The sequence below is a fragment of the Syngnathus scovelli genome, chromosome 8 (genome assembly GCF_024217435.2).
Source record: "Syngnathus scovelli strain Florida chromosome 8, RoL_Ssco_1.2, whole genome shotgun sequence".
NCBI lineage: Eukaryota > Metazoa > Chordata > Actinopteri > Syngnathiformes > Syngnathidae > Syngnathus > Syngnathus scovelli.
The window spans coordinates 14,343,787-14,366,352 of NC_090854.1; the positions used below are offsets into that span (position 1 = coordinate 14,343,787).

Sequence of the window (22,566 nt, forward strand, 5' to 3'; positions counted from 1 at the left end):
GAGAAAGGGGCAAGTCACAAGCCATTTTATTAGGTACACCTGCACTCACAAATGAGGTGTGGACTGTGCTAAAAAATCTGGTTTTTGCAATGACCATAATGGCCTATTTCGTTTGAGACGTTATTTCATTCTTATTGTGGTTTGCAATTATTGAGACCTCTTTCTAGTATTTTGATTAGCTAAATCTCCGTAGCTAAGCATTCTGGGTTGCTAGGGAAGTTAAAAGATGTGTTGTTCTCTGTACTGCTAGTATACATTTTACTATATTAATTTATATATGTGTAATTTGTATAGTACAAATTATTAGAAATAAAGAGAGGAAACAATATTTAAAGAATCATACTTTAATATAATCTCTGGCAGGTATTAGCTGTATTAAATACATAATATTGCTTTCCAGTTTTTTAAACTTTCTTTTCACCAATATAATCATACCATTTAATATTAATTATTTACATGCTGTACAAAAATATATTTCACAAAAATTAGCAATACATTTACAATATGAAGCTTTAGAAAATTACAAATATATTCCTTTTACAAAAAAGCCCTGTTCCGTTGTAGTTTGAGTGAACTGAAACAACGATACAGTAATAATTATAGTTATGGTAATAATATTCCAGTGTGTATAAAATATCCAGTCCCCCTCCAATTTAAAAATGTTCATAATCACATGACCGGCAAGTGTTCCAACTGTGACGCTAATTCGGATGAGTCCTATCGGTGCCACTCGCCAGGTGTCGTGGAATAGACGAACGTCTTCTAGACCGCAAGACAACCTGGAGCCACTGAGCAACTGTATCCTGGGGGGCAGGTGCAGCTTGGTGGTGGGGGAGATCACTTGAGGGGGATGCAGACGCCTTCTCTGTCTCTCTTTCATGGCTATGATCCAAGTTGGCTGCCAGTTACCCACGTTACATGCCTGAGAGTGGACAAGAAAAGACAGACCTGATTAGACTCCTTGGGTCCAGCAGCTTTTTTTAAACGTAGCGTTTTACTGGCGAAGGCCTCGTAAACACCCTTGGCCCCAGTAAACATGCCATCCACGCTGACTAACAGGGGCCTGGCCGCCTGCCTGCCTGCCTTCCTGCCTGCCTTCCCTTAGCACCCCAGCCAACTAAAGTTCAGCACGAGCTGTGAAAGAGCAACATTGAGAAAAGCAAACAGACAACTCATTCTTGCCTCCTCCTTAAGTTGTCGGACGTACATTCCTAATGCACTAATGCAAGTCGTGACACTCACGAACCTGCAGTCGAAAGGAGCGTCACACTTTATGCAAGGGTGATCCTCAAAACCTTTTTTCACACAGAGATCCTGTAAAATTAACGCATCAGAGCCGTAACAAAAAGTTGGCTCTCGTGTCTTTTACACAGAATCTCCCAAAGTGGGTTATTGTTTATTAATTGTGTGCACCATTTTGACCAGATCACCATTCTGCTATCTCACAATGGTTCTGAAAACACAAACTAGATCTGAGTTTAGCTTTCAGAACTGAAATAGATTCTAACGCTTGATGGGCACCAGGGGATGTGTGACGCCACTGCTAATTAGCATTGCTAATGGTCAAGCGTGATAATAAAGTGGTGCATGTGACAGCTGGATGGCGTTGGTGCTTACTCTCTAATGTCTTGTCCAGGTCGGCGATGAAGTCCTCCAGTTCTTTGGTGTCACCCAGTTTGGCTGCGAAGAAAACACATCCAATAGTTTGCATTAGATATTGTTTTAAAAATCGTACAGTCCAGAAAAATGGAAAGTGGAAAATATCTGGTCAGACCATGTGAGCTAGCTCCAAGTGGTATCCGCTGTCAACATGCTATTATTATATTGCAGCGTTGGCAATAAAATCAGCCTTTAAACCTTGAACTTCCAACTTCCCAGCAGACTTGAATGCAGCATGAAGAGCATGCACTCACCTTTTGGTGACATCAGTGACGGCGAGGGTGAGGTGACGCTCGCCGGAGACATGGCGGTGGGCGAGTGAAGCCTCTCGTCACTCAAGCTGAAGCTATTTCTGTTGAGCGAGTCGGCGCCTAGGTAGGAAACACACAAAAATACACATGGTCCTGTTAGATGAAACAAACGTAGGCCTGTCAATCAACTGTGTGTGAGTTGAACAAGCAGGAGTCACTTTCACACACACATACACACACACGTTAAACATACAATTTTTGGTCTGTGTTGGGATCCCAAACAGTACTGCTTCAAACGTGGGAATGTGCTTCAAATAAAACTGAACTGTTTTCGGCACACTAAAAATATTTTTCGTAAAATTCTATCCAGCATATCGTTTTTAAATACCCATGTGTGGTATCTTGTGTTCCTTTCCAAACCCTTAAAGTTGACACTTTGATGCCTGCGGCTCACGTCGCCACAAAACCACGTAAAAGGACTTCGGGCAGAACTTGAAGCCACCCACACTATCATCCACCAGTGCTTTCTTATTTACTCGCCTTAACTTCTGAGATAAATGTTTACCTTATGGGAGTATGTGAATGTGACACAACATACAAACATGGACATTTAAGTCCAAAGACTGCGAAATATTTAATTTTAGTTAACTGACATCTGGCAACGAATCAGTTCACTAAAAATCGAGAATGGCACAGCGAAGATATAGTGCTGTCAGAAATTTGTGTACGCCTCCATTTTATTTTGATATTCTAGTACACATTCCTAAGCGCTTCCGACTCACCCCCCAACACACATGCCAAGATTCTCTCCCTGGCAGTGATGCTTACTATAGTGTGTAACGCTTGTCAACAATTAGATCCATTTCCCTTTCTGGTTCATGTTTATCCTCATTGCATGATAGCTGGAGCCCATTCCAGCTGAATTTAGGCAGGGTACACCATGAACTGGTGGCCAGCCAATCACAGGGCGCTTACAGATAAACAACTGTTCAAATCCCACACAATCACAGAATTTGCAACATGGGAAGGCCGAAGCTTGCATTCAAACCCCGTAACGTCAAAGGTGTGAGCTAAACTTCTTCACTGTACCAGAATTTATATGAACTAACAAATAATCCATCAATCCAAACATTTTGAAGACTGATCATTAGGTTCAGAGATGAGCTGGATTAAACTATTATGTATGCCAAATTATCAAAATGTGTGTTATGTATTAGTTAAAGAGTTTAAAGCTATTATTTTTTCCACACATGAATCTATGGAGTGAAAGTCCAACACTTTAGTTTTCAACTCACTCTCGGTGTCGCTGATGCCGCTGTCGCTGACGCTGGCGCTACTCCGCCTCTTGGCGATGCGCAGGTGCTCGTCGTAGCGAAAGTGACGCTTCTCCATCGGGGACGTGAAGTCCTCGATCACGGCGTCAAACTCGCACAGCACATCGTCCAGGTCGTCCACGTCCACCACCAGTTTGGCTGCGCGTAACAGGGAAATATTAGAGTATGCGTGCGCAAAATGGAAAAGCATCGTTTGGCATTGTACCAATTTACCTTTGCGCGTCAGTTTTGGAGACTTCATGGTTCTCCTTTGAATATCCAGTGCGTGTGTCAGGGGTTTTTACGTGCGTCCTCTTAACTTCAACTCAAGTCTGTGGCGCTCCTCTTTCCTGAAGTTCTTATACTCGTCGTACCGAAGTGCGCGCTCCTGTTTTTGAAGAGCGCAGCAGGGCATGGGCGGGGTCAGTACGTGCGAGCGTGCGCGCGTGTGTTTGTGTGTGTCACCCGGCTGAAGTTACACTTCACTGACGTCTTCCTCATAAAAAAAGTGTTAGTAAACAAGTTGTGCGTCGCCATATTTATTTATACTCGTCAACTTGTCACTGTGCAGGGTTTCAAGCCAACAGGCTTCAAAGTATTGGGTTGACTATACCCATTACATATTAGAATGAGTAACTACAGCCTCCCAAAAACCTCCACTGTTAATAATGAAACACAGTTTTGACCCTTTAAGGACAAGAATCAAATTGTGGGCCGGATCCGACCAGTCCCTTCATTTTAGTATGTGGTTTACTAAAGCAAATAAAGTATGTCAAGCTTTTTGCTCAATGTTTCTGTTCTTTATTGAGACAGAAAATACACAGAAATAGCACTAACTATTTATTCTATACAAATATTAATTTCCCCTCAATATCCTCATTTAACAAATTGAACAATAGCATCCCTGCTATTCATGAGGAATAGGGACCGGATCCAATTGTGGATAGGTAGAATCTGTGTATAATTAACGCCTATTAAAATGCATTGAAATAACAAATGTAGACTTATTTTTAAACCAGCTGGTCACAGCGATCACCAAGTCCTGGAAGGGCCCCAGCAACATGCTGGCCCTGCTGCGTGGTTGTGGCTCAGTTCATACAGCAGGTTGTCCAGTGAACAGAGGTTCAGCTATTCGAATATTGGCTGCACAATGCAGGCCTGGTCATGTGAAATCATCTCCATCTAGTGGTTCTTAATAGTACCACAGATTTCAGTTAGGGCTCGTAGGTTAGGTTACAAGGTTATTCACGTTAAGAATGTTAAAAGAATAATATCCGTCTGCACAATTAACAAATAATCATAGTACAGTACACACAGTAAAACCATAATCGTAAGGGTAATATGATACAGCCAAAACATCAAAGTGTCAAATTAACATTTAAATGTCAAATAACAACTGTTTAATAGGTTGACGAGGCAACTACTAGTACATGTGGTGATTAACCATAGAATTAAGCACATCAAGACTCCATTGGTGACATATGTGGTGGCTCAGTAGGTATCTTACCACTTGTGATTTCATATAATGTTCAATAAGTGACAAGTGCAAGTAAATCTTACTAAAATAATAAGGCTTTTAATTAGCATTATGTTTGGGTAAGTTCACCAGAAAACGATTGCTCAATTTACCACCTAAAATGTTTTACTGTGTTATAAAGATGATTACTGTATTTTTACAGAAGTAATCTGGCAACCCAGCTGTCAGATGTGTAAATGTGTCAGACAGTGTAAATACTGTAAATTGGATGGATGGATGGATGGATGGATGGATGGATGGATGGATGGATGGATGGATGGATGGATGGATGGACGGACGGACGGACGGACGGACGGACGGACGGACGGACGGACGGACGGACGGACGGACGGACGGATGGATGGATGTCCTGCGTGATATCGGTGATGTCACTCAAAGTCGCAGCCCAACAGCTCTACCCGCAGTGTGATAGAACCTGTCCACGTTCTGGGGATGATTCGGATGAAGCGAGAAAATATGGGAGGGTAGATGAAATTCTTGACGTGTTCATTGTTGTTTGTGTTCCCAAAGAAGATCTGGATTTGGACAAAACAGTGTTGAAGAGATGGGTTAGAATCCAGTGGAGAGTGTTCATCCACCACCACTGAAGTACCTTAGCTGGTCCGTCGTCATCCTCGGTGTAGTCGTGCCAGTGGATTCCATTGTCACTGTACCTTAGAGTGTACGAGGTGACATACATCTCTTTCCCCAGAGACTTGGCTCCTTGAGTGACAATCCCTGTTATCTTCATAACCTCCGGCAGCTCCACCTGAAGCCACTGCTTCATGTCTCTGTTCTGCATGAACAAAAACAGAATAGGTATCACTATTTGAGGTCCTTGAGATGACGGGAATTTTAGATGTCCCTTACCTTTGCTTGCCATGCATTGACAGCTCCTTGTTTGTTCAGGCGAGCAAAAAAAGGACTCCAGTCTCCAAAGTACCAGTTGGAGTTCACAGAGCTTGCTGTGATGCGACGATCCTCGATCAGTCCGTTCTCCATCCCTAGAGGCACTGAGCAGCCTGACCAAACGGCAGTAAACCATAAAGACCTCATTCTGAAGTATCTAAACTCCAGGCATGCTTCAAAATCTTACCATCGAGCTCACAGCCGTAATACTCCATGCGCACTGTGGCCATGTTAAACCAACGCAGAGGGTGGAGCCGAATGAACCGTGCGATCACCGGTGGGGAAAAGGTGTTGGTTTTTGTCACATAGGCCTCGTGGTTCCCCGTAAACACCTAAGTGATATCAAAATGTTGAGACACTTTCTCTCTTTGATGCACTGTGAGCATGACATCATGTCGAAGTATCGGTTAGTGTAACGTTTCAAATCCTTCCGACCTTTATTGGGTATTTGCTATCTCCCTTGTAGAGGATCCATCCCCTGCGGTCATTGCTGTAGGATATGGAGTAATTGGTGACAAATTGGGATTTGAAGAGCTGCTTGGCTCCTTGTGTGGCCACCTGGCTGATCACCACGGGACGCTGAAAGTCCACCTATACTCCAGAAAAGGATAGGCAAGTATCAGATGGTATCTACAGTTGCGTGGATCGTATCCCTTTGGGTATACCTGAATAAAATCGTTGCTCTGGTCCGTGCTCCATGCGTTGTATTTGCCTTTATGGTTCAATCTGGCAAGATGTGGCGCCCAGTATCCTTTCAAGTTGGAGATAGTATGTGAGATCCTGTCTTACTTTGTACTTCTGACTGCTGTCGATCGGTTGTGCTAGAACTACCTCGAGTGTTGTTGGCTGTGATCTGCTCATCTTTCACACTGCCTGATTCCAAGCCCAAGGGGTGGAAGCAGTCTTAGAGAACACATGCAAGAACCACATCACAATCTAGTAATAGCATTCAATGTACTAGAGGCAGGTTGGTTTTATTGAGTAGTTCATACCATTATCGAGGACTAAGAAGAGTGTCTGCATCCCTCTCTGCTGGTTGAAGCCAATTTCTGTCTCCAGCTGCCAAAGGCCAGGCTTGGATGCATTCATCTCCAGGGTAGCAAAACTTCCTGAACATAGCAGTTAGCATTCAACTTGTATGAAGCCATTAAGTTCCGCTAGAAAGATGTTTGTTTACCAGGAAGCAGCGGATAAACTGCGTGTCTGTTGCTGGTAGTCGTCGTATGGAGGAATGTCTGTCCGTGGAAGTAGATGCTCTGGAAGTCTTTGGGAGAGCCCATGTTGATCAGGTGCCACCGGATGAGCTGGTTGGTATACATCCTCAGGCCTTTAAGGCTATATATGATACCATTGATGGCTGTAGAAACATCATACATAGGCATTTCATCAATATTCCCATTGAATTTACATCAATCTGAGTATTGACTTGTTAGACCCGATGATCGTATCGCGGGATTTTTGATTACAATGGAACTTGAAGCTCTCTGTGATGATAGGGTCCATAACTCTTCTTCGTCTTTTACGCAGCATCATTTCAAGGTTCTCCTCATAGTACCAGCTCTGCGACTCATCAAAAGTCATGAAGAGCAACGCAAACTCCCTCGTGTTTGTCACATTATTTAAAGTGCCCTCTGGACACACCAGCAAAGGTCCAATCAAGCCAGAATGTATGTCCTTTTCCTAAAAAGAAATACAAGTTAAAAACATCCTCATGCTCGTCGTCCATTCATCCATCCATTTTCCCCCCCGGGATCAATAAAGTATCTATCTATCTATCTATCTATCTATCTATCTATCTATCTATCTATCTATCTATCTATCTATCTATCTATCTATCTATCTATCTATCTATCTATCTATCTATCTATCTATCTAGCTATCTATCTATCTATCTATCTATCTATCTATCTATCTATCTATCTACCTACCTACCTACCTACCTACCTACCTACCTACCTACCTACCTAACCACCTACCCACCCAATCCCACCTACCCACCCAATCCCACCAACCCATCCATCCATCCATCCATCCATCCATCCATCCATCCATCCATCCATCCATCCATCCATCCATCCATCCATCCATCCATCCATCCATCCATCCATCCATCCATCCACACTGAAGTACTCACGGGATTGACGCCGGAATGATAGGTCCAAGTTTGACAGTGTGGCTCATCGGGATTATGGGCATGCTTTCTGGGGACCTTCCAAATGTATGTGTTTTTACCATTGGGTGGAACTTCATTATCATATCTGTACTCGGGCGTGGAGCCATCTTCATAGGACAGACCTTCTGTCCACTTTGTATAGGCAACCCCTTTCGGGTGTAAGGAGAACGGACGACTGGCTTTGTTTTTGAATACCACCTACCGATAGAATTGTCGTATATTAGACAATAAACAGCTTGAAAGGACACAACATCACAACAACAGCCTATCTTACCATGATGCTTTGTCCATACTCAGCCTTGATGACGGGCCCCAGGATACCAAGATGCTCTTCCTTTTCACCTCGGATTTCAGGAGTTCTGAACAATCCATCTGTGTAACCTCGGAATACTACTTTCTTGAACTTTGTGTTTCGGCTGTTTTGGAGGGTTTTTTCCTGCCTTCTGTTGGAATAGATTTAGATCATTTGACACTTTCATCAAAGGTTTGCTACAAGCTCTGAGCCTACCTCTGTCCAATGCCAGCATAGTCCCACTCAACCTCCTCTGCAGCAATGAAGTACATCTTGACATTCGGCCCTGAGTGTTTTAAGTAATATTTAGCGGTCTCCTCCAAGTTGAAGTTCTTAATGTCTTGATGACCGCTGTAGGGGTCTTTGTAGTTTACATACTCATATTCGTCTGCGTTCAAATCCTGCTTGTTGGAAGATAAAGGGTCAGGCCCATCTCCTGGAACATAAAACTCATAGTCGCTGAAATCTGGCCGGGGCACACCGATTACCACGGGCAAGTTAATGAGCTCCTCCGCATCCAAGATGACTTGTGTTGAAGCGGGACGTGACCCCCTTGGGGTGATGGCAGGGTTGAATCCACGAGGAGAGAGGGGTAAACCGCTTGTGACGTCGGGCTTGTATACTTTTCTTTTTCTCGTTTTCATACCTTGGCCCTTCTGTGGCCGTTGGTGGACATTGACCCTCTTTAACTTGGGTTTCTTTTTGGGTGTTTCTTTGATGTATTTTACCAAATAGTCTGGAATATCCATTGATACCTTTTTGTGAGTTCCGTCATAAGTCCAGTTGTGACTATCTGTCTTCACTGAGGTGGTTTTAATCACTTCCGTGTGGTTTTGTTTGAGGTATATAAACACTTCCTCACTGCTTGCTGAACCATTGAAATCATCTGATCTTGTAGCATTAATGGGCTGTGGGACACTTGAGGTCTTACTTTTATTCAAGAGAGATGTACAGTTTGACTCAAGGGCATTAGTTTCATTAGCTCTGTGGATAGTATCAACTCCAGTCCTGTTCTGGTTACCCAAGGTTGTAATGTTGCTCGGGCCAGAATAGAGTTCTCCTTTGGATTTTTCCTCCAGGCAGATAGCGGTCAGATTGTCACTGGTTAAGGTTTGATTCAATTCTTCAGCTTCTAATGCTGACCTTGCAAATGTTGTCTGATTGGTCGCTTTGTTTGATATGTTCCCAAACTTAAATGACGCTGTTGCATTAGAAAGTCTGGCTTTATCCGTCCTGGAAGTGCTTTGATTATCAAGACTTGAAGCTGACCCAGAAGCACTGCTCTTTGGGCCTTTGTCTTGTGTCATGCTACCGTATATTGTATTTTTTGTCCGGATTGTTAATTTTCCATCCGGCACATCAACCGCATCGTAGTCAAGGAATGACAAGTCAATCTTCTCCACACTATCCACTGAAGCTTGATTCTTCAATGACCTGAGACCTAACTCACTGGCAAGCATCTCTGTATAGTCATCAATCGCCGTTGCGCCTGGGGCAGGCTCTTTTGACTTCTTCACTTTCTCTTCTTGCTTTTTTTTGAGTTCATTCCTAGTCGCGGGGTTCCACACATCAAATTCTATCTTTCCTGGCTCGTCATAGTCACTGTACTCATAGTGGCGGTCGCGGAAGCACTCAACATCCTGGAACTTTAAGCGCATTCCTTTGGTTGTCTCGTGGGAATTCAGCGACACCAGAAGCCAAACACCTGGTAGAAAAAAAAGATAGGGAACAGATTCAGTCTAAATGTCTGTATGAATTTATAGTTATTGATAACCGACCAATGTTTATCATCGGCATTGTAATGGTCTCGCCAGTCATGGGGTAGAGGCTGAGGATGTCTTCCATGCGTCTGTGTAGTTCAAATGAGTGGCCGTAGACGGTCGCTGTCTGAATATAGTCTTGTGCGCCAATGCTGGACACATGCCACGTTGCCACTTCACCGTTGCAGAAGCCCAAGAGTGGCCCACTCTCGTACACATACCCATTGATAGCTGTTGGAACGTGAATGTCAATCAACTAACGGTAATATCTTGTAAGTTCACAGCTTGACGTACTGTGCATGACGTTGGAATTGTAAAAGTTGGGGTCTTCCTTGTTGACTCGGGATCGACCACAGAAATGCCGAATGTTGTCATCCAGGTACCAGCTTTTGTTCTCATCAAACACAGCAAACGCAGCCTGTTGCTCCTTGTCTGATTTCACCTGTTAGACACCAATCAATCGTCAGCAGTTTCAATTTGCAAAGTCTTGCAATTGGAGTGAATCAAGAAGTACAGTCCTGTTGGGTTTGGAAGGATGGTTTGGAATGGTACTTTCTGATCTGGGTTTGTTCTTTGCTCCTCAGGTTAATGCAAAGAACACATTTTATTGTTCTGTGACAATTTTTGATGAACAGTGAAAAACTTGGCCTGGACTTGGAATTTTACCTGCACGTTCCTGACATTAAGCGACTGGCTCTTGCAGATGAGGAGAGGTCCAATCAGACCTGAGGCTATGTCACGTGGCGTGTTCACGGCACTGTGGTACATCCGTGTCAGACACCTGGAATCTTCGTTCAAAGGTCCGTCCTCCTCGGCCACCTTCCAAATGTACGTATGTGTTTCGCCAGGCTGGACTGCATGCGTCTTGTTGCCTGGTAAACATGGACATGTAGCACTTAATTTTGTATGACAGTTCTTTCAGAAATGTTTGACTTTGCGGGAAAACACGGTACCTCCTTCCGGGTAGTTCATGCCTTCCTCTGACTTTGCGATTGTCAACCCATGTGGATAGATACTGTACGGCCTGGAAGCCATGTTCTTGAATACAATCTGTTCAAGGGGAATTTTGGTGAACCGTAAATTGAATTGATATTAACTTCCTGCTGGAATGTGGGTTTACCTTGATGACATCTCTGACTTGCGCTCTTATTACTGGACCCAAGATGCCAAGCTCACTTTTTCTCTGCTTATTCTCGATTCGTTCTGTGAAGGACTCATTGTACAGCGTGTACACGACTTTCTTGTACTTCCTGCCAATGCGGGTTGAGGACTGCTGCAGGTACTGGGACTTGTAGCTCCTACATAAAAAAAATGAGGAGACATATTTAGAAGTAAAGGTTTCTTCATATTAACAGTGGAACTTCCAATACAGCATAATACAGCGTTTTGTTTTTTAACATTTGCCATATTCATAAATATGTAAAACACAATAGAAAGTTTACCAAAATATTATTTGATGCTCAATAATATCTTGCGGATTTTCAATTGTGTTTTACTGAATTTACCGTTTACTGAATCGGTCAAGCACGTATAATGATTTATGAATGCTGATGTCTTACTCGTCAATATGTTCGGGCATATTTGGCGCGTAGTCCCAGATGACCTCTTCGGCGGCGATGTAGTATATCCACTCCCTGCTTTCGCGTCTTTGCTCAAGGGTCATCCTCCGCCGTGGTGCTTGGATGCCCTCACACGTTCTCACATCCAAGAAGGCGTGCATGCCCTCTGCAATGCGTTTATTTGTCAAGCCAACGTCAGCTAAAAAATATTACTGCTAATGTGTATGTTAACCTTCAATGTGCTTGAGCACATGCGAGGATAACATCCAACGGCCTATGTGCACAGGCACCATGCTGGCGGTGGTAGAGGAAGCGCTGATGAGGCCCAGGGACGACACCTTGTGGCGCATGTGCTGCAGCACCTGCCCGGTGATGTGCACCGAGAACAGCTCTGGCTGGAAGCTCATGGCCAGCAGGTAAAGGCTCACAGAGGAATACGCGCAAACGCTCAAACCTGCAAACAGTTTGATGCTGATTTACACTGAAATGTATCTACAAAGCCAAAATGATTTTGAGTCTAATTCGAGAATTCAAGAAATGTGCCTCAAAACAAATCAGGGACTCTTGCTGAGTAAGCATTTAAAGCAGTGGTGTCCAAAGTACTGCCAGGAGCACATCGATCTGGTTTTCAATTGGCCTGTTTCATATTCAAATAATAAAATAAAAAATAAATTGGAATGAGGTTCATAAACTAAATGTATGAATGGATTTTACACTAATCCAAATTCTATGTATTTTTTTAAAGATTAATGTATAACTGACATTTGATTCAGTATGAAACAGCTGTAACTATTTTCATGTTTTTTTTAATACACACAGCTAATAAAAAAGCTCTCTGAAGCCCGGACTGTCCAAGTTAATGAAATTCAAACAACCAACAAATCCTGTTTTGTCCCCAAATAATTTGGATTGTGTTGAATGTTACTTCCTCACTAGATCATCTGCACTTGTCAGGTTTGAATATCATAATCCTCCCATTCTTCCCAGTTATGATTACCTCCACCAAGGAAATTCCTCTTGACAGTTATTGGTGTGATCTTCTTTCTGATCTTATTTCTCATGAGATTAGAACTAGTATGTCTTACCAGGGAGTGCTCCCTTGGTATAGCCATTAATGGTGTAGTGGACATGGTCTACAGAGTGGTCCTTTGGCTTATAGATGCTTTCTCGCTCATCAAAGACCCCAAAGAGTAGGACCAGCTCTTGTTTGACGCCAGCCTGCATCTCTGACTCATCCAAGCTACCTGCAACGACAAAGTCATCCATAAGGTATTTGCACTCCAAAAATCAAATGTTCCCACAATCTCACCATTCTTGCAGATGAGCAATGCACCAATGAGGCCGGAGTGGAAGTCCTCCACCAAATTGATGTGGGAGATGTATGAATAGGTGAGGCAGGTTGGGTCATCGGGCTTGGGCGAAACGTCGGGTGTCACCTCCCAGTAGTATACATGCTCGCTGCCCGGTTTCACCACATCATCCTCCTTTTCTTTCTGAGATGTGTTGTCAAAGTACTGCGCTCCTGCAACAACATCACATGACACCAATCAGTTTCAAAGAGTATTGAGGGGAGTGTTCAGTATTCATTTTCAACTCTATATTTAATTAAATACATTACAAAGACAAGATATTTAATGTTAATTCTAATTAGTGGATTTTTCTGGTCAAATAACCCACATATAATAATAATAATAGTAATAATAATAATAATAATAATAATAATAATAATAATAATAATAATAATTTTATTTACTTACTCAGTCCCTCATTTATTTATTTATTTATTTATTTATTTATTTATTTATTTATTTATTTATTTGGTTTGTTATTTATGTTTTGAGTATATTAAATAGGTAGCTAAGGTCAAATCAGTGCATGTTTGATACAACGTTACAATAACAGTATCAGAAGAACTCAAGTGATATTGAATTATATCTTCCCAAGATGCCGTTTGCTTGTTTTAGCTCCCTCCTCGCGGCAACATTTTAGACAAATTTTCTGTCTGGCTTCATGTCTCATTAATTTCCTCCCTAGTGGTAGTTAGCTAAGGCTCCTCATGTTGGACTTCAGTACTGCCTCGTCTAAACATCTGCCTACGCGGGTTAATATTTTAAAACAAGACAAACAACTTTGTTTGTTGTGCTGTTCAACTTTGTGTGCTTTTTGGAACGACGACTTGCATCATGATCAGCACACACACAAACCCAAGCATGCACATTGCGCATGTCATAGTGGTCCACCACAATCTGGTTCAACAGGAACTCACCCTCGGAGTTCTTCCCGTAAGCAACGCCGTGTGGGTGGAGGCTGTGCGGTTGTGACGCCAGGTTTCGGAAAGTAACCACCAGGATTTCGTTCTGCTCGGCCCTCAGCGTGGGTCCGAGCAAACCTTCGGGCATGGAAAGATATACATAAAATATACATAAAAATTCATCCCAACCCATTCATGGTTTTCCTGCAGAATAATTGCTGACTCAGTTGACAGCATTGTTTCCTATCAGGGCCCTGAACGGCCACACAAATACTTGAAAATATTCTTGAAAATATAGGATGCAACAATCTAACTTATTTATTATAATATATCGTTAATATACTAATACTTTCAATCATGTTCAAATGTCAATGCTACAACCCTTTGGTCTACTCAACTCAGCTTTATGTATAGAGCAACGACCTAATAATAATAATAATAATAATAACAATGAAGTTGTAAAATGTTGGAATTTGAGTAGTTGCTCAGTAAATATTACGTTTTTTTTTACTGTTTGCAGCACATATTTACCTCCCACATAATAATTTTTATCCAAAACGACATGACACACATACATTTTCATATGTGTTACCTAATGAGGGATCATGAACCTTTGGCTTTGTGAAGTCTTTCTCAAACTCCCGGAAAACCACTTTCTTGTATGTGGGACTGAATCTGAAGAATAGTACAAAACAAAGCAAAAAACAATCTCAGTGGGGAAAAGCCATGCTGTCCCCACGTGTTGTATCAATAAAAGATATGCCAGCGACAGCGATGATATATAAGCAGGACAGACTGTATTGTTTTAATCACTTACAAGATTCTATACCAGACTACACAAAAGTTGAGGATGAGTTCATCAATTTAATTAATTTCACAAGACCCCCAATTTTTTTTATATTTCATTTGTCAATTTGTCAAAATGTATTGGTGTGTTTTTGCTCTCTGCTTGCATTTTTAAAATATCTTTTTTAAATTAAAGATGAAAGCTCACATAAGTTCAAGTGCTGAACCTGGTAAAGTCTTTTAACAAGTGTGTTTCGTTTTTATTTGGCTTTTTGTTGTGATGTTACCTCAGGAGGGTAACAGTAACGTCAAAGTGAGGTGTGATGACAACCATAGAACAGGAGCTTTCAAAATAGGTTCTTGCAAAACGGCACTAGGTGAATCATGTCTGGCTAATGGTGAGTAGTTTTATTTGATTATTATTATATATTTTTTACAGCGGTTAACTTTCTGTTAGATTTATGACAATTAGTATTTAAAGTAAATACTGAGTAAAGTAATTATAACAGAAACAATTGGAGAGTATTATTTTTTGATGCGAAAAATTGCCAACCAACATTTACGGAACACGTGTGTCTTCCAATTTGGATGCCGCATTGCAATAATTAACAATGTCATAGTGAATTAGGAACAGTTATTAGCACACCTACCTGAACGTGTCATTGCCATTGTAATTCCAGTCTATCTCCACAGCAGCTATGTAGTAGTGCCTTCTCCTGATTTGGTCCTGCTGGTTGGCTCCCACGTGGACAGAGCAGGAGGCCAGTAGACCCAGCAGGAGGACGGGAAAGAGACCTGGATCTCCAGTCCAAATACAAAGCCTCATATCTGAGTGTGATCCTCCTAATAGTGAGTCGGCTCTGTTCTAAAACTATTCAAGCGGTGCAGTGTGCATGAGTGTGTGTGTGAGTGAGAGTGTGTGACACAAGAGTCCACCAGGATCTTTATCTCTCCTTGATGCATACACACAGCAGGGCAATGAACTATGTATATTTATTCTCTCCTCTAATTGAAGCCTTGTGTGCACTCCAGTGACACATACAATGTTTTTACATGTAACCCTCGACGATATACCTACATTTATTTATTGTAGTTAAAGAAGAAAAAAGACATTTGAATGAATAAGGAAAACTAGCCTTATATACTGTCCTGTACATTTCAAATGATTCTTTTGGCACACTCTTTTGGCAGCAGCATTATTGTGTGAAGGATGGATGGATGGATGGATGGATGGATGGATGGATGGATGGATGGATGGATGGATGGATGGATGGATGGATGGATGGATGGATGGATGGATGGATGGATGGATGGATGGATGGATGGATGGATGGATGGATGGATGGATGGATGGATTGGACCGACAGATGGATTATTATTCTTATATTTTATTCCTCACAATTTTTGGGCATTCTACAACTTCTACATTCGTCGACCGATTCTCACCAACTCCAACATACCGATTTTCACCAACGCCAACATATTCCAAAAATTCATCCATGTGCAATTTTGTTTAATTGCAAATATTTGTGGTTTTCCCAAAATACAAATGTTTCCACTGATAAGAGATCTAACCTGAGTATCATCTTTTGGATTTAAATAATGATTATCTGATTAATACAGTACAGTTAGATTCTAATCTGCATGAGGAAACAAGAACACATTCTGATTTATTTATTGAGGCACAATATTATACATTACAGTTCAATATTGCAGTTGCTATTATATATTTGTTTTTGTGCATTACCATATGTATGACGAGTAAAAAGAAAAACTTGTGTGTGTGACTTTTAATTTAATGGGTTGTCGTGCTGTTTGTCTATATGGGCTTGCCGTAGCGTAACGTCATGTAGTGTTGCAAGCTCTCCGAGCCGATCTGACTACCTGAGATATGGTGCCTACACTTTCCTAAATTACAGCGAAACAGGTTTGTTTAGCTTAAAATATTGTTTTTGTTCACTTAGTCATCCCATTCCATCTTTTTCGTAATCTATGCATTGAAAGCATTTCATTCCGGCGCTTGAACGCCAAGCAGCTTTAGCGACTTGTTTATCTTTCTCCTGCAGAATTGCCATATTTTTACACTTTTTAACAACAACGAGGTTTCTATATTTTGCAGGCTACTTACCTTGCATCGAATTAATAGTAATGAGTTTGGTAACTTTTAAATCACAAGAAGAAAACAATCATGTATTTATTTTTTCATTCACAGCCATCAATGTTTTTGCTGCACCACCGTTTAAAATGTATGTGAACTACTATCAATCTTTTGTCTGGCTTCTGGTTGATGGGATAGATCGGCAGCTTTTTAAATAAGGCACTACAGCTCTATTTTCAGAAATGCAAAAATGGAGCATGCAAAGAAAAGAAAAACTAACAAAGTCCAGGCCTGATAATGTGGGGTTGCTTTGCTCCATCTGACACAAGGTGTCATGCATGAGTCTGCAGAGTTTAATGAGATCTCAAGGTTGTCAAGGCATTCAAGAAAGACTCTGCTGCCAGTTAAAAAAACTTGAACTACAATTTAAAAACAATGTGATTTATTTTGAATATATATATATTGTTCATTTTTACTCTTCAAGTTTCATGCTGTATCAGTGAGCAACTATTAAACACTCTCCCAATAGCCGGTAGACGTTACATATAGCAGGTTCATACAAAAGTCAAAACACCAGGTCCACTAAAAAAAAAAAAAAAAAAAATTGTTTGTGATGTTCCTTGAAAATTTTGAAGCTGGGGAAGCGCAGTGTTATGTTGTGGCAATGTTATGGCAATACCAAACTTTTACAGTTATGAAGACACTACCACATCACTAATGTTAAAATAAAATGTGATTTTATGTGTATAATTTTATTGTCCCGCAGGTTTACACCGGCATGGCGTGTTGCCGTTCCTGCCCACGCCTGTGCACACGCTCATCGGCCTACACCCTGGCCCTGGGCTTAAGTTTTATCACACTCGGCACAAGTCGCATCCTGCTGCTTAAATTTGCTGCTAATGCAGGTGATGAGAACGTTCAATTACATCTTCTTGAATCATCGGGAAGGCTGTCTTAATTATTGTTTGTGATTTATGAGCAGACAACACATATGACTTCCTCCCCGCGTCTGTCAATATGCTGGCTGAGGCACTCAAGCTGCTCTTCTGCCTCATGATGTCCATCAGGGTGTTCATTCGAGGTAAAGTATTTGCGTTTGTACTTGAGGTTATTTCCCCCCCTTAAAGCTAATAAACATTTTCAATCTTGACTCTGGTCTCAGAGGGACGCTCCTGTCGAGATCTGCGCTGCTCTTCTGCTTCTTCACTCATCAGCTATTTGAAATGGGCCGTCCCCGCGTTCCTCTACTTTCTCGACAACCTCATCATTTTCTACGTGATGACCTACCTGCAGCCTGTAAATTCCTCCCTTGTGTGGATCGGTTGCCACTAGCGACAACACAAACGTGCAATCCCAAAAAGTGGCCATTTGAAAAGCTTCACTGTACGTCGCTTTTCGAAATTATATCCTGATTGATGTTGTTGTCGTCCTCAGGCCATGGCAGTCTTGTATTCCAACTTTGTTATTCTCACCACGGCTGTTCTCTTCAGACTTGTCCTCAAGTAAGTTACTCTTCCCGTAACATAAGGCCCTCCTTTTTTTTTCAATATCATATTGTCATTTTAGCATGGCTTTACCCATGTTTTATTTTTAATCTCAAAAGGTAAAACATTCAACATTCATTCAGTGGCCTGAGTTAACAGTAACTCAGTTAACAGTTAACAGTAAAAGTAACAGAAATAAACTTTTTAATAATAAAGAAATAAAGATTTTTGATCAATCATTTGGTTAGTTACTTTTTGTTAAAAAAAAAACTGCAACAACAATTCACACAAAGAATATGTAGTGCAAGAACAAAGTATAAAATTAATTACATATAAATGATTTATTTTAATATAAACACTGGAATATTCTCCAATATTTCTCTCTGCCACCAGGAGACGCCTGTCGTGGGTGCAGTGGGCGGCATTGGTCATACTCTTCCTGTGCATCGTCTCTCTGACGACGGGGTCGGGCGGAAGCCAGAAGTCAGGCGGGTCCGTGGCGGGGATCCGCTTGAGGCCACTGTCCACGCCTTCCAACTCCTGCTTGCTGTACACGCAGCTGATGGAACAGATGAAGAACAGCAGGTGGCGTAGTTGCATCATAGAAATAGTGCAAGTTCCACTCCCCTGGGCCTCTAATTCTGCTACCCAGAGAATCACTGATCTTGTTAAGATTCAAAATAAAAGTCCTTTACTCTGTGTATGATCCCCCAGCGCCAATGCCTCGTGGGTGTCGATGCTCCCCGGGCAGGCCTGGCGGGACAACTTGGTGGGAAAGCTTCGCTCGCTGGGCGTGGGCCACATCCTGCTCCTGCTGCAGTGCTTCATCTCAGCCATGGCCAACATTTACAATGAGAAGATCCTAAAGGAAGGGGACCAGCTCACTGAGAGCATCTTCATTCAGAACAGTAAACTGTGAGCCTGTCGTCTGGACAACGGGACAAAAAGAAATGAGATTTTGTCTTGATTGTTTGTGCTTTATATTGCGGCAGGTATGCCTTCGGCCTGGTGTTTAACGGTCTGACCCTGGTTACTGGACAAGAGTCTCGGGGCCTCACTGTCCACTGTGGCCTCTTTTATGGACACAACATGTACTCTCTCGCCCTGGTGGTCATCACTGGTCAGTAACATGCATATGACATACAAACCATAATATTAGCCACACCCACACAATCTTAAGAGATCTAACGATTGAGTAATTTATTATTGTGTAAAGTTTTGATACTTGAGCAACTAAAAGAAACACACAAACAACTTCCACTGATTTAAAGAACTACATAGTGTTAGGATCTTTATAAATAGAAAATTGATATAGACTACCTAATTAAACTAACCAGGGGCACTGGTAGCTCTTGTGCTACATCATTTATTCCCAAAGTGATAAATTAATATTCTCAGTTATTTCATAAATATGCCAATGCGATTTAACGCCACAACTTGTTTCTCCGGGGTGATAATAACCTGTGGCGCAGCCACTCCAAACTCACAACAGCCTCTGTATCAGCTCAAGTGTCTCATTAAAGCTCAGATATGGAATATTAAACCCCCACATACATTTTTGTAATGTGTTTCTAATAAGGGAAATAGTAATACTGTGGGGTTTTTTTTTTCAAACAGTAATGTGCATCATCATTAATTTATTGTGGCTGCTTCTTGTATTCGCAACTTGTACAGTAATCGATTAGGTCAGTGTTGTTTTTTTTTTGCTGAAGATAAATAACATATATATTATATTTTCTCTACATGTGCTGATGCACTGTTTGTTTTCAATTATTTATTGCTTAGAGCAGAGCTATTCAATTAGCGGCCCATGGGTCACATGCATAAACCCCAAGAGGCCCAGCTTTTGGTCTAGCTTGCCTGAACGGAACCGCATTCAAGAGATGCTGAGGGTATCTCGGTTCACAAAGTTTCAAAATTTCAGAAATACCATGAATGCAACACTCCCGTAGCCTACCCACATTGTCAGATGGTGTTATTGTAAGTGTGGATAGCAGGCGTTGAAAACAGAAGTTGTGGCAAGATACTGGGGGGGTAAAAAAAAACATGTCTGTTTTATCATTGAAAATTGACAATGAAAACTGTTGGTATTGGTTTGAAATCGTTCATTATGGGCAGTTAACTGGGCACCGTTAGCCTGTCTATGGCGTTTCGCATCGGTTGAACAAACTTTCCGAAAAGCAATGTGGTTGTTTTAATTTCACAATAATTCTCTTTGCTTTATGCTTAGTTTGACAACAAATTTCAACTCGGATAGCTTTCAAAAACAGCTGGAAGCCTCATTTTTGAAGAAATGTTGCATATCTGCCCATTTGCGATCTTTGCGAATTTCTTGCTCGAAAGTCTAAGCAAAAATTGGTCCAAACGACGGCTAGAAAAAAAAAAGCTTGTATTTCCAAGGCACCGCCGTCGTTTGATAGACCTGAAATCCTCGTCTGATATATTAAGTTAGTACCAGATGAAAAAAAAAATCTAACATAATGTAACAAGGCTCAATGGGACAGAGGACAGCTCATGGCCTTCAAACTAAAATCTTCAACTTGACACTTCCTGTCCACCAGCGACCCTGGGCCTCTCCGTGGCCTTCATTTTGAAATTCCGGGACAACATGTTCCACGTGCTGACGAGCCAGCTCACCACCGTCCTGGTGACCGCCCTCTCGTTCTTCCTCTTCGACTTCCGGCCCTCTCTGGACTTTTTCCTGCAGGCTCCCGTGGTGCTGCTGGCCATCTTTATCTACAACGCCAGCCGACCACGGGACCTTGAGTACAGCCTGCAGCAGGAAAAGCTGCGGGTCATCAACGGGGAGGTGTTAAAGAGGTCCAGAGGGGTAAGGGCACACACGCATGCACATGCCAAGTTCCCTGCAGGAAGGTTAAGTGCAGGGATTGGCCATTTTGTCTCCATAGCCTTCTTTTGCCTTTAATGGAGGAACAACACACATTTTTTTCTGGTTATGCATTTTATTATGAAATCTGTATTTCTACTTAAATGTAGTGGATCTTCTTGTCATTGATACAAATTTTAATAGTTGAGTTATTTTTAATATATATTTTCTTAACGTGTTAGTCAGTTTCAATTATTATTTTGCCCCCAATTTTCGATCTACCCTTTTAGGTAGTTATTTCGTTGTGACTCACCTTCACTGTTGTGTTTCAGGATGGTGAGGAGCTAGAGCTGCTGACCAAGGCCAACACAGAGAGCGACTCTGAAGAGTCGTCTTTGTAGTGCATAGAAAAACACTGTTTGCAGTGTTCGCGGAGGACGCACATTGTCCACACACATGCTGTCTGCAAAAGGTTTTGGGTTTTTTGGACCCTGGAGTGACGACTGTGACGCTGTGTCTGGAACACACGAGAGACGTTTGTTTTTCCTGTGGTCAAACCTCAACACGCGCTTTCTTTTTGTGTACTGCTACTGTATTCTTTTTTTCCTTTGGAAATCACGTGGGTATTTTTTGCTGCTGGATGAAGATTTGGATAGCAAGACAATTTATCAGGATGTGAGGATGCACAATATATGTGGAGCTTGAAGAATTGTTTGGCTCATAAATTGGAGTCTTTAAAAGCACAATGTCTGTATGGTACTTTTTTGTGTGGGTCACATTTGGAATATTTATAAAGTGCCATTTGTGCTCTGCAATAAACTAAAAATCATTCATTGGTTTTGAAATGTGGCGGGATAAAGAGGAACACAAATCCATGAAAAAACGGATCAAATAATCTGTTGGGGTTTGTTTCCCCAAACTTCATTCAAATGCATGTGGAAACTCTTTTTTTAAATCGTGTTGCTCAAGCACAACTTTCCGGCACAATGTCAAGCCTACTACTGTAATTGAAATGCAAACTATATTCTCACTGGCTACAGCAATAGGCACAACTGCACAATCAATATCCAGAATAAGAACCAGATTTTAACGTGTTTCTCTTTTCAGTACTACCTGTACCTATTTTTTATTTTATTTTTCATTGTTCAAAGGGAAATTTAATACATGGTACTTTTGGTACTGTGAATAATTTATAGTGATTAAATGAATAAATTGTAGTGTATATAGTATTCAAATGTATATTCATTGTTTATTTTTTGTGGTGGTGCCAATTTGAATAATTTACAGTTGACGGTGGGTTGACAATTAATTCCCCATTTTACTTTTTTATTTTTTTTAATAATTATATTAAAATATTGTAATGTTCTTTCATCCATCCATTATGCCTACAATGTAGCCAGCCTAACCACTACTCACCATGATGCCTGTTATTATTTTTAATGTAGTATTTACTGTTGTATTGATATTATGATATATGTTCATAATCATGAACTAACATACCATGTTAGTTTTGCTGATAATTCTTGATCATGTATTAAATTGTGTATTATTATGATTACATTTTTTTTACTCGGTTTACTGTAGTTGTATTTCTAGTCTGGTGCGAAAAGATTATTTTACTTTGTTGAATTTTAAAGAAACTTATTTGTAATTTATCCAGCCGTTTTTTATACTATTTTTCCTCATAA

General features: G+C 41.3%; 3 protein-coding genes across 5 annotated transcripts; 1 reads left to right on the forward strand and 2 right to left on the reverse strand.

Moving 5' to 3' along the window:
* Positions 1-328: 328 nt before the first annotated feature.
* Positions 329-3,624, reverse strand: rgcc (regulator of cell cycle). The gene is made up of 5 exons (XM_049727045.2): positions 3,458-3,624; positions 3,206-3,382; positions 1,914-2,030; positions 1,618-1,680; positions 329-922 (listed from the first exon to the last, which is right to left on the reverse strand). The coding sequence occupies exons 1-5, from the start codon at positions 3,483-3,485 to the stop codon at positions 915-917; spliced, it is 393 nt and encodes a 130-aa protein (XP_049583002.1). The 5' UTR covers positions 3,486-3,624; the 3' UTR covers positions 329-914.
* A 976-nt stretch (positions 3,625-4,600) lies between these two features.
* Positions 4,601-15,295, reverse strand: f5 (coagulation factor V). Of its 2 annotated transcripts, none has more exons than XM_049727041.1 (25): positions 15,120-15,295; positions 14,276-14,358; positions 13,699-13,821; positions 12,742-12,954; positions 12,518-12,676; positions 11,665-11,886; positions 11,433-11,598; positions 10,994-11,171; positions 10,827-10,923; positions 10,540-10,745; positions 10,168-10,315; positions 9,892-10,104; positions 8,330-9,818; positions 8,096-8,264; positions 7,783-8,019; positions 7,115-7,328; positions 6,826-7,005; positions 6,641-6,757; positions 6,480-6,551; positions 6,314-6,399; positions 6,084-6,239; positions 5,836-5,980; positions 5,610-5,761; positions 5,353-5,535; positions 4,601-5,275 (listed from the first exon to the last, which is right to left on the reverse strand). In XM_049727041.1, the coding sequence occupies exons 1-25, from the start codon at positions 15,293-15,295 to the stop codon at positions 5,129-5,131; spliced, it is 5,331 nt and encodes a 1,776-aa protein (XP_049582998.1). In that variant the 3' UTR covers positions 4,601-5,128. The 2 variants fall into 2 exon arrangements, with proteins under 2 accessions (XP_049582998.1, XP_049582997.1); XM_049727040.1 differs by having other exon boundaries at positions 6,477-6,551.
* On the forward strand, positions 15,171-22,433 carry slc35a5 (solute carrier family 35 member A5). 2 transcript variants are annotated; one of them, XM_049727044.1, is made up of 10 exons: positions 15,171-15,318; positions 17,334-17,472; positions 17,550-17,648; positions 17,730-17,863; positions 18,002-18,069; positions 18,445-18,636; positions 18,766-18,966; positions 19,044-19,171; positions 20,613-20,881; positions 21,211-22,433. In XM_049727044.1, exons 2-10 carry the CDS (start codon positions 17,346-17,348, stop codon positions 21,277-21,279), a joined length of 1,287 nt encoding a protein of 428 aa, XP_049583001.1. In that variant the 5' UTR covers positions 15,171-15,318; positions 17,334-17,345; the 3' UTR covers positions 21,280-22,433. The 2 variants fall into 2 exon arrangements, with proteins under 2 accessions (XP_049583001.1, XP_049583000.1); XM_049727043.1 differs by lacking the exon at positions 15,171-15,318 and adding an exon at positions 16,279-16,396.
* The last annotated feature ends 133 nt before the right edge of the window (positions 22,434-22,566 follow it).

What these genes read in the sequence shown, in the direction of transcription:
- rgcc (XM_049727045.2), bottom strand. Translation starts at nt 3,485, where the DNA reads ATGAAGTCTCCAAAACTGACGCGCAAAG. An exon ending in TCCAAAACTGACGCGCAAAG is followed by an intron (nt 3,383 to 3,457) that starts GTAAATTGGTAC and finishes TGTTACGCGCAG; the next exon opens with CCAAACTGGTGGTGGACGTG. An exon ending in CGGCATCAGCGACACCGAGA is followed by an intron (nt 2,031 to 3,205) that starts GTGAGTTGAAAA and finishes TTTCCTACCTAG; the next exon opens with GCGCCGACTCGCTCAACAGA.
- f5 (XM_049727040.1), bottom strand. Translation starts at nt 15,295, where the DNA reads ATGAGGCTTTGTATTTGGACTGGAGATCCAGGTCTCTTTCCCGTCCTC. An exon ending in AATGGCAATGACACGTTCAG is followed by an intron (nt 14,359 to 15,119) that starts GTAGGTGTGCTA and finishes ACTATTCTTCAG; the next exon opens with ATTCAGTCCCACATACAAGA. An exon ending in AAGTCAGAGATGTCATCAAG is followed by an intron (nt 10,924 to 10,993) that starts GTAAACCCACAT and finishes CCCCTTGAACAG; the next exon opens with ATTGTATTCAAGAACATGGC.
- slc35a5 (XM_049727044.1), top strand. Translation starts at nt 17,346, where the DNA reads ATGGCGTGTTGCCGTTCCTGCCCACGCCTGTGCACACGCTCATCGGCC. An exon ending in TAAATTTGCTGCTAATGCAG is followed by an intron (nt 17,473 to 17,549) that starts GTGATGAGAACG and finishes ATTTATGAGCAG; the next exon opens with ACAACACATATGACTTCCTC. An exon ending in GAACAGATGAAGAACAGCAG is followed by an intron (nt 18,637 to 18,765) that starts GTGGCGTAGTTG and finishes ATGATCCCCCAG; the next exon opens with CGCCAATGCCTCGTGGGTGT.